At 30.9% G+C, this 11177-nt stretch overlaps 2 protein-coding genes across 3 annotated transcripts; one reads left to right on the plus strand and one right to left on the minus strand.

Annotated features, from left to right (window-relative positions):
- The first annotated feature begins 211 nt into the window (after positions 1-211).
- Positions 212-3602, plus strand: LOC143195224 (uncharacterized). The gene is made up of 3 exons (XM_076402209.1): positions 212-357; positions 422-520; positions 3194-3602. The coding sequence occupies exons 1-3, from the start codon at positions 337-339 to the stop codon at positions 3359-3361; spliced, it is 288 nt and encodes a 95-aa protein (XP_076258324.1). The 5' UTR covers positions 212-336; the 3' UTR covers positions 3362-3602.
- A 1836-nt stretch (positions 3603-5438) lies between these two features.
- LOC143196702 (putative odorant receptor 85d) lies at positions 5439-10618 on the minus strand. Of its 2 annotated transcripts, none has more exons than XM_076404588.1 (5): positions 10404-10618; positions 8525-9095; positions 5851-6040; positions 5640-5792; positions 5439-5580 (listed from the first exon to the last, which is right to left on the minus strand). In XM_076404588.1, the coding sequence occupies exons 1-5, from the start codon at positions 10585-10587 to the stop codon at positions 5533-5535; spliced, it is 1146 nt and encodes a 381-aa protein (XP_076260703.1). In that variant the 5' UTR covers positions 10588-10618; the 3' UTR covers positions 5439-5532. The 2 variants fall into 2 exon arrangements, with proteins under 2 accessions (XP_076260703.1, XP_076260702.1); XM_076404587.1 differs by having other exon boundaries at positions 5637-5792.
- Between the last annotated feature and the right edge of the window lie 559 nt (positions 10619-11177).

Here is an 11177-nt window from a genome sequence, read left to right on the forward strand (position 1 = left end):
TATTCCACAAAATCAAAATTTGTTTTGTTATTAAAAATATAATTAATTTTCTTTTGTTTTAAGTTATTGTCTGTATTCCATATTTATTTGAAATTTTATACTATGTTATTAAATTTTTAACGAACATTTTGTTAAACTTATTATTATTGTTATACAGTTAAAAAATTGTTTACTCAAAATTTTAAACAATATTTATCGAGGAATTTATTTTAAAAAATCATAAATTAGCGTTCTTTATACCAGACGGTACACTTTGTTGATTCAGTCTAGAAGGAAAACTGGTAAGGTGCTCCTGCTTAAGTAGTGCCACCCTCGAAGAAAATCCAGGGGAAAACAATGATTAAACTATTGCTACAGGTGTGTCGTTTTGTTATTGTCGAAATCAAATCGGCCTAACATCGCGTTTCGTTTGTTTTTTCAGTGTTGCCTGGTGTGGGTGGTCCTTTGGTCGAGTTGTGCCAGAGCTGGTCTTATACTGAAAAGGAGCACCGATAGTTCTGTCCACGGTTATTTAACTGAGGTTAGTTAGAAAATAGTTTTAGTTTTTGATAATTGTGCTTAATGATTTAAATAGGTTAATTATTAAATATTTTAAGCGTTAGGAATTATCTTACTACGGGATTTGGTTTTGGTTTTATTCAACTGTTCAATATGTTTCATCAACATTCCTCAATAATTCCACATTTCTGGTTTTCTTGGGATATTCAAATGAGATTTATTAAGACAATGAATTTTTTGAATTGTAAAATCATTTTAATTATCTGTAGAATTAATATATTAATAATTAATGCCTCAATTATTACTCTGTTCTTACAGTGTTGGTTCACATAATAAGTTGAGGAAAAAGTATTTTCGTTTTTAGCTTTTTTCGCATTTTTCAAAATGATTGTATTCGTTTCGTTTTCTTCAGAACTGAACCAAATATGATGGGTGTACTGGTTAGTCCAATATATTTCATTCAAATTGCAATAAAGCATGTTTTATATCTAATGTAAGGTGTGGCCAAGCTTTGTTGTGTAAGATAATGATTTTGAAATCTATTACGTTGATTGATTGACAGTCCTCTACCCCATCTCTTCTTGATACCAGATTAAGAGTATGAGTCTCTTTCCGTATTGTTAACAAGTGATTTTAATAGCAGCCAACAGAACATTAATTTAAAAGTGTTTCTTCTTGGCCATTCATGGGTTTTAATTATCAATGTAATTTTCATCCAATAATCTGCTTACTAACCATCTCTCATGAATATTCGAATAATATTTTCCACATCTTGTAAACTGATTCGTCAGTTAAACCATAATTCTTTGGGTCTTTTAAAAGTAGTGTAAAATTTGCTGAAAATATTATTTAAAATTGATGAGATGATTGCTTGTCTTTATTAACCGGTTTCAAAGAAGGAGGAGGTTCTATATTCAGCTGTATATATATATATATATATATATATTTCAAAGGCACGTACAAAGTTTTCACATATTTTTTTACCAAAAATAACCAGATATTTGTATATTTTGTATATAATATTATTGCTGAACTGACGTGACGAAAACTCAGAAATAGTTCAGTGTAAAAGTTCATTCAGTTTGCTTTTTAAGCATTAATCATATCATATGAGACGTCGTAAAAAAATAGCAGGCAACTGTTTCTACGGTGTGACGCTTTCAGTGTTAAGCTTACACGCAGGGGTCGCGGTTTCTACGCCCAGCGTGCACAGCAACATTTTTTCTAGTTTGGTTGGAATATTTGTAAAATCACCTAGACTAGGTAGCGGACCCCGGGGCCTGAAGCTCTCTTTATTTTCAATCATTCGTTCTATATTCCTATTTGTCCTCATACGGACTGCACTTTTGATTGGGCTATCCACTCTAATACTTAATAAAATAATTGAGTAATTTATTGAGTAAATATCTAACACAAAAAGCAAACAGCATTATTGTTTTTTTAAAGGAGGTTGAATTTTTGTTAAAAATATTTTTTCTGTTCAAAATGGCTAGTTACACTTAATATAGTTGACATTGGGGTCATTTATTTAATATGTAAGACGATTTGGGGAGATCTACGTCAACTATGTCTTTTTTTATTTTCTTACATAAATATATATGATAGAATTATAAAACATTAGTAAATAAGAAACCTGGGGGAGGGGTCGACTTATTCTAATTTTTTCTTATACAGGGAAAGAGAGGACTAAAAAATTGACAAAAGTCGTCTTACGTGATAAATGAATGGCTTGACAGTATTTTTTTGCAACACCATCAAAACATTCTTGATTATTATGTCAACTCAGGACTTCTTTTCCTATTATGGCCTCTCGCTCAGTGTCTGAATCAAATTCCTCTTCACCTTCACTGTCTATCGGTTCATCGTTGTTTTTTTTTTAATTTCTAGCCTTTTTTTTCTCTTCTTTTCCTTTATTTTCTTCGTACATCTCGTCCAAAAGTTGAAAAAAAAATTTTTCTTGCAAATGACATTCTTTTAAGTGACGTTTGTAAGTTGTTACGTTCTGTCAACATATATGACATTCTGTGAGGATCAGCCCTTGCCAATCTATAAAACTTACTTTGCACCGTCAAAAGATATTCCACTAAAACATTTTTCAACTGTGTACCTAACCCTGTTTTTCTCCCTAATGTTATGGCGGCCGGTTTTTCTGAAGTTAGTTCAATTTTCAATCTTACGCATTGTAAAACCGTTTCTAGGTTTTGTGTAAGGTACCAATTTTCTTCTCGCGAATCATTGTTACGGCTTTAACCCTTTGTTCTGCATCCCAAGTTTTCATGATTATTTTAATTTTGTCGGTTCCATTCTGAAAAAGTCAAACAAACCAACAATACAAACAGATGTCTAGCCCCTTTAATTAGTAGTATCTGAATATAGGCTAGCCCATATTTAGGACCACAGTAACAGCCCATAGTCGAAATTCTTGATCGAAGTAAACTAGCCCTGGTACTTTACAAGTCATATATTACAAACTATGAATCAAATGGTTAACATCAAATTAAGTGTATATCCTATAAATAAAGTATATTGTTACACTGTTTAATCCTAATTTTGTTTGATAAAAACAGTACTATTTTAAGGACCTCGCAAAGTGTTTAAACAGCGACAGAACGACAACGTCTTATCCTATTAATATCCCGCGCTGAACCGACATTAGCGTTAACAGTGAAATAATAAATCCAATCTCTTGTTCTAGAGGACCTGTTGGTGGAACGAAATCTGCAAGGAAGAATTCCAGAGCCTATTTAGATGCAAATGTCCGGAGTGGTCGTTCTGTAGGTCACCAGGCAGGTACTACAACGCCTTCTGTTCTATGACCAACACCGGATACATTTGGTCACAGCCAGGCCTTCGCGACTCATAGCTACGAGATCGGAACGACCGAGACCCGCAACAGTAAGAAGAGGAAGAAGAAGAAGAAGAAGAAGAAAGCCTATCGATGATTGAGTTATTCCTCGTCTCTTTTGTCGTCACCTTCTTTTTCAAATATGTGTTCTTTTATTGACAACAAGCGAAACAATGGAAACTCGATCATTCTAAATTGTATACAGGGACCTATGTTAAATTTCGAACGCTATTGGTATCATATATTGAATTGGAATATCTATACATCGATAATTGACGCTGCTATAACCATGTATTAGACAAATATTAATTAATAAAATGATTATTATAAGGGTATTTTATTTTCTCCGATAACTTGAAAGTTTACTTAATTTTACTGATTTGTTATAGAGGTAGTAATATAAATTTTCGTAACTGTGGTGGGTTCTAATTCGAATATGAAGATCATGGTTCCAAAAAACGATCACGCGTCAGCCCTATCCTTTTTTATCCATTTAATTTTTGATAATTTGGCATCGTCTATAAGTTAACTTCTAAATCTTTTTAATATTTCTATGCTAGATAGAGGTATCTGTTAAGCAAAAACGTATATACCGCTATTTGACCATCATCACTAAAAATTGACAAAACATATATATAATATTGAATATGCTACCAGTTTATACGGCAGATTTATTAAGTATATTTTCAAAAAAAAAAGAGTAATGTGTTATAAAAAATATTTTTAATTAAAGATCTTCATCCTGATCATCTGAGTCCTTAACATGATTACTAAAAATGAAAATAGATTACACTTATATCTTAAAAACATGCAAATCAATTTACAGGAGGCAGTATTCCACGAAATAAATTGTTTTGTTATTAAAAATTAATTTGTTATTAAAAAACAGGTGAGGTGCTCCTGCATAAGTAGTGCCATTCTCAACGAAAATCCAGGGAAGAACAATGATTAAAAAATATTGCTACAGGTGTGTCGTTTTGTTATTGTCGAAATCAAATCGGCCTGACATCGTGTTTCGTTTGTTTTTTGAGTGATGCCTGGTGTGGGTGGTTCTTTGGTCGTTCTTTTTCAAGTATATGTTTTTTTATTGACAACAAGGGAAACAATATAAATGCGATCCTTCTAAATTGTATACAAGGGCCTATGTTAAAATTCGGACGCTATTGGTATCACATATTGAATCGAAAAATCTATATATCTATGCAAATGATTATTATAAGGGTACTTTTATTTTCTCCAATAACTGGTACCAACAGCATTTCTCATTTCTCATAATGGGTTTGGTTTGTATGATTTCTGAGTCGCCTTCTGAGTATTAAGGTACTAAGTGATTAAAGTTCTAAATTAGTTAAAAAGAATTAACTGTTTACTTGGTTAGAAAAGTATATATTTTATCTTAAGATAATAAGATATGTGGTCCTTGAAAGAATCTTAATTTATTTATAGAACAGTAAGTCATTGTTGAATGCAATAAATTACACTGCTTTATAAGAGATTGTTTTTTAAAAAATATATAATAAAAGCTTGTAAAAGATGTTATCTGAAGTATGATAAAAGTTTTACAAATGTTTTTCCCTTCAACTTCTACGTAAATTTATTAAACACTAAAATAAAACTATTAGTAATAATTTTAAATTAAAATATAATATTTAAGAAAATATTTGTTATTTCTTTTTTCCATACTTTTTACCCTGATCTCTATTTTTTTGTATAATATGAAAATTTGAAGAATATGAATTACACGAATAATGTGTAATATAAATTCGATGAAGTTCTTAAAGGAAATGTTCAATATCCCAAAACCATTCGTAATTTCACAAATTGTTAGCACTGCGAGCATATATGACTCTAGAAGGTGTCATACTGAAGACTGAGGAGCAACTAAATGATGATCATCCTAGAAGACATACTACCTTGACTCTTACCTGGTTACTAGCTTATATTTCTTGACTGTTTTACATACTTGCTTATAGATAATTATGACTATAAGCAGTCATACACGCGTACATTACATCCGGGCATGACTATAGCTGTAGAAAGAGAACCGTTTAAATCATTAAAACCGTCTTAATCATTAACAAATAAAACAAATGTATTTTTATCAGATGCTTTATCTAATCTACAGCATACGTATTAATGAAGCAGTTTTACCGATTTCTTGATATCATATTCAAAGTTGAATATATTATTTAAATCTGATTTAGCAGAGTAATATAAGAATAAGCTGTTTTAACTAACTGAAATGTTAAGAAATAATAATCAATTATACGATAAATATTTTAGAAATATTTACCACTGTATAAGCTAAGTAATTATATTCACCAGTTGGTACTGTATAAGATCTGACGGGTTTCTGACATCTCATCGAGATAAACACCATGTCCTTTCTTAATTTCACATCTTGTTTGTACCAGTTACTGTTATATATTGCATTATTCAAACTTTCTGTCTAAAATAAGAAATAGGTCTAGTTAGGTAGACAAAATGGCGTCCATGAGTGTGTTTACCTCATCAGCTAATAGTTGCCCGGCATGACAAAGTGTGAACGTGGCGAACAAGTAACCAGCACAATAAAACATAGCTTTTGGTACCGTTTCCTTAATGGCTTGATTACCCAAAGCGGCAATTACCAAAGCTGAGGTGAAATAAAATGATCCTGTGGTCCACTTTATTAAGTAACTTAGTTTTTGTGCAATTCTTCAATCAAAAATATTGTTAGTTTCACTATTTCTAAATTATTAATAAACAGGGTGTCTCAGAAATAAGTTCGTATTTAAAATGTACAAATAATAATCTAACGATAGTCGTCTGTCGTAGAAACACTCAATCATATTATTATAATTATTATAATCCAAAATATTACTGTTGTACTAGATACATTTTTAAATATATCAATTTCTGCAGCTACAGTTGAAATATCAGTCACTATTGTAGCTGTAGCTAGTGTTGAGTGCTAAGAGCGCTTAAAAAATCTTGTTATCATTTCTATAATCTTATTAACAAGTTTGCTAAAACTAAAGCGAGAAAAGTGCAATTTCTATAAGTTACTTCTGTCTTTTTCCACTAAGATGCCTATTTTAAAAAGTGGCCAATATAGATATAGTCTATTCAAAGTTATTTTGTATATACGTCATCTAAATTTGTGACATAAAAACGTCGCAATGTTGCCTCATCAACTCTAATGAGTTTTAGTTCAGTTGGGTTTTGATATAAAAAAAATTCTAATCTAAATAAAATTGAATTGAACAATTGAATCAAAATGTTATCGAACATAATTTATATTAACCTTATAGTACATCTGAAAGCAACAGTTAATTATGCAGTCACAATAGTTTATAGGTTCAAGTTATAACCTCTGATCACTATTGCTCTCAAGAATTTTGCATACGTCTGACAACTGTGTGTTCAAACTAATCAGACAGCTTTGTTTCTCTTTTTAACTAGAATAAAATAAGAAGGAAAATATTGTCTGATTCTGAACAAATTAAACATTTCGATGACGTTGTGCAAAAAAACTTTGAACAGACAATGTGTTTTATTTCACCTTAACATTGTTCTAATCTTAACATTGTTCTTTTGTTACTGTGCAATAAAATCATTATTAATACTTTTTTTTGTATATATTGTCTGTTAATATCAAATAAAAATATATTCATTAAATTTTGACTATCATCAAATTGTTATCTTTTTTTTCTAATCATATAAAAAGTCCTTAAACTAATAGGAAAGCTGGACAGACAAGAAAAAATTTTCCGAAAGGATTTAAAAACTAGAGATGAAAAACATTAGGCCTGTGGCCCCAAAAACCCGAAATGGCAAATAAAGATATCCGAATAGCAATTTGGAATGCTAATGGAATCACGCTACCCTACAAGTATTCCTAGATATGCAAAAAATAGATATTTTGCCTAATATCCGAAAACCATTTAACAAAAGAATCCTTTATAAAATTTAGAGGATATACATTCTATCATACCATACATCCAGCTAACACCGCAAGAGGAGGAAGTGCAATAATAATAAAAAAGAACATTTCCCACCATCAAGAACCTGGGCTAAGTACAGCAGAAAATCAGGTAACAGCAGTAACTATTAAATCAAGCAGATACAAGGATACAATAGCCGCAATTTATTGTCCTCCAAGATACAATCAAAAAAAGGAAAATTATTTGAAAATTACAACAGGCAAGTGACAATATAAATAATTGGACACAAGCTTGGAAAACAAGAATTAAAGAAAGTAAATCTGTACATGTGCAGTTCACCTATAAACAGACCGTACAAGCACCAATAACATTAAATAACACTATCATTCCATATAGCAACAACGCTAAATATCTGGGAATGAATCTCGATGCAAAATGTCGCTGGAAGGAATATATAAAGAAGAAAAGAAAAGAACTGGAATTGAAATATAGGAAAATGTACTGGCTAATTAGAAAAAAATCACAATTATCAGTACATAATAAATTGCTATTATGTAAGCAAATATTGAAACCTATATGGACATACGGAGTTCAATTATGGGGATGTTCTGCAAAGAGTAACATAAATAAAATACACATTTTTCAGAACAAAGTCCTGAGAGGTATTGTGGGTGCACCCAAATACTATAGGACTGATTACCTACATCGAGACCTTCAGATACCCACAGTCAGTCAAGAAATCAAGAGAATTGTAAGGAGGCATGAGGAAAGACTCCATTCTCATACAAATATTGAAATATTGCAACTTTTGGAACAGGACACAGACTCAAAAGGATCAAACCATCTGATCTTGTGTAGTGTTGTTTAGTGAGGTGCGTATATCAAGAAATTCAGCAGTGACATGTATAAATATTATTTTACCAGAGACCGAATTAGGGCCGATGGGTCCTCCTGGTTATATACCTAGATTTAAGTTAGCATAAAAACAAATTGTAGGTTAGACGGAGACGACTAGTAACAATATATTAATTAAATAATAAAAAAATATAAAAAGTCAAAGGGCTAACGAAGACAAAAACTTAACGGGTGTTAAAAATGATCGTAATCATACTTTTTTCCCAACAAAAGCACTCATCAATATTCAAAGGAAAGCGCAGAGAATATTTGACAGGTCACTGACAATAGGAGAAATGAAAGCGAACTTGTATTTCAGAGACACTCTTTATCAAGATTTAATGGCCCTAAAATATTTTACCTAAGGGTATTTTGATGGTATTTCAAACAATATTTGAGATTTCTGCTACATATCTGACTGCGATCACTCTCAAACATATTTTCGAACAAAATATTGAGATGATCTACTTTACAAACGACTAATTCAACTGTTTCCCAAATAAACATGCAGAGAGCTAAACTTGATGGTACGTAGGCCATAATACCAATAAACTGAAGAACGAAAAATATCCAAAACTGTCTGTTGGTTAACCTCTCAAGCGGCAACCAAGTAGGATTTAATAAGCCACATGCTACATTCATACCAGTTCGAATATTGTCTGCTTCGCATTCGTCGTACATTAAATAATTCGTTAAACTGTACCAGACTGTACACGGTGAAGTATAAGCGTACAAAGCAGTTGACATCAGAAACATTTTCTTAACAGTTCTCTTATAGGAAGGAGGTACTCCAAAGTATTCAAAATTTAACACCTCCTTAACTAGATCCGTCCAATCGTTTTGATAATAAAAGAAAGCAATACCCATGAAGTTGCAACCAGCTAAACCCAATATATCAGCCAAAGATTCACTGATATCCATATCAGCATTATCTAAAACATATTCAAATAACATATTTTTCAATATACTACAAGGTGCTAACATTTATCCTGAACATTTTTACTGTAGAAAGGTGTTGGTAAAATATATATTAATCAAAATACTTTCGATGATTTTCGACAAATTTTTCCCATATTCAGACATGGCATGATTTTCGCAACCTTTATTGTTATCAACATGAAAGCCACTATTTTTAAAACACGAAACAGTGTCACTATATTTGTCTAAAAGTATTTAATGGTATTCAGCAGTACATTTTTTCAAATCAAACAGAGTAATGATGTAGAAAATACAATTTTATAAATATAATTTAATTGGGCGTTCCATGGCTAGCGTCTGAATAGGTTATTCAACAGGTATTATTACTTGGTATTATCACTAATAAATATCGCTGATCAAAATACATGCCAGCTCCTGATTTTTGAAAATTTTGCTAAAAATTTTGATCCTTGAACAGGTAGAGGAATAAAATATAATAAAGAAAACCATGTATGAAGCATAAAACTGGACACTCGTAAATAAAATATGGAAAGAAGAGAAATTTCTGTCAGAACTTATATAAAAACAGAAATTAGGAAGAATTCAGGCATTATAGGGGATGGGTATGTGAGTAAGGCTAAAAAGACCAACAAATAACCACTTGGTGATCCAAACTAAATAGTCCAATAATAGAATATATAATTAACAAAAGAGTGAAACAACAAGTCGTGCTTTCAATATTTGCATAGAATAATTACTAGGACTAGGAAGATAAATAGAAATATACACTAGGATTAAGATGTGAAAACTTAACACAAACAACTTAAAATACAAAAGAAAATAATGAATATACTTTAGTTGGAAAAACTTTTAGAAGAATGTATACCAGAGGGGCGAAGATTAAAACTGAAAATAAACAACGGAAATAAATATGAGAGAAACATAAACACAATATATAGAAAATCAAAAGCTAGAAGTGGTATGCAAGTGCAAATAACTATGAAACCAAATATAAAATGATGACAGGAAAAAAAACCTAAGAATTGGTAGAAAGAAGTAGGTATAATAATGAAAACAAAGTAGCAGAAAGAGAAAATAGTTTGGACATATTTTGAGAAGAGGCTAATAAAACTAAATAAAAGCTAATAAGGCAAATATAATTACATTACAGAGATGGATGACAATAGTAAAACGAAAAAATGAAAGAAATGGATTTGGAAGAGGATAATAATAAATTTGGAGAAAGAAAAACTTTTAGAAAAGAAAGTTACGGTTTTAAAAATTGTTTATAAAAAATATTCGAACCAATTTAAGGTACTTACTTTTCAATATAATGATTATGAGAATCAGAGTTCCTATGCCTGACAAAATAGTTAGCATACGCAAAATAACGAACAAGAAATAATAAACAGCCTTTTGGTAAAAATTAACACCAAATGGTAGCAATAGTGATGCTTTCATGATGAGAATACTGTAAAAATAAGGTTTTGATATATCTATAGGCATATTTGTGTCTTTAATTTTACGCAGACAGGCTATGACTATAATGGGGCAGATACACATAAAATGTATTGAAATAGTTAAATATGTCACTTATATACAAAGAGTTTTTGTATATAATTAGTTACTAGTTTTCACTCTTTCATCTTATAACATCAAGTATATACTGTAAAAAAATGACTTTAAATAACAGAGGAATTATGCTCTTTGAAAAGTAGCCTGCTTTGTTTTTTTGTATTACACAGGTTTTATTTAATAAGGTGAATGCGACATGGAGTAAATTAATGTATATGTGAGCTATTAAAGCGCTTTTTTATTTTAAGTTGCCTTTATGTATAGGGTTTGACTATAGAGTAACAGAGATGCAAGTCTATAGGGGACTCTGGCGCAAAGTATTGCTTTGCCCAACATCCAGAGGTCGCATAATTGGCCATTCAAGTAATTTGATTGGTTAATTTAAATCTCCATTACAGGCACCTGTAAGAAAAATATTTTACTGTGAAGACATTTGATTGGCTCATTAGTAATGCTTGGCACGTGACAGTTTTGAGGTTATGTTTCATTGACCAATGAAATTTAAATAAAAAACCATTTTT

Source organism: Rhynchophorus ferrugineus, unplaced genomic scaffold (genome assembly GCF_030347505.1).
Source record: "Rhynchophorus ferrugineus isolate W39M unplaced genomic scaffold, kcgeb_rfMv2 rfM4, whole genome shotgun sequence".
Lineage (NCBI taxonomy): Eukaryota > Metazoa > Arthropoda > Insecta > Coleoptera > Curculionidae > Rhynchophorus > Rhynchophorus ferrugineus.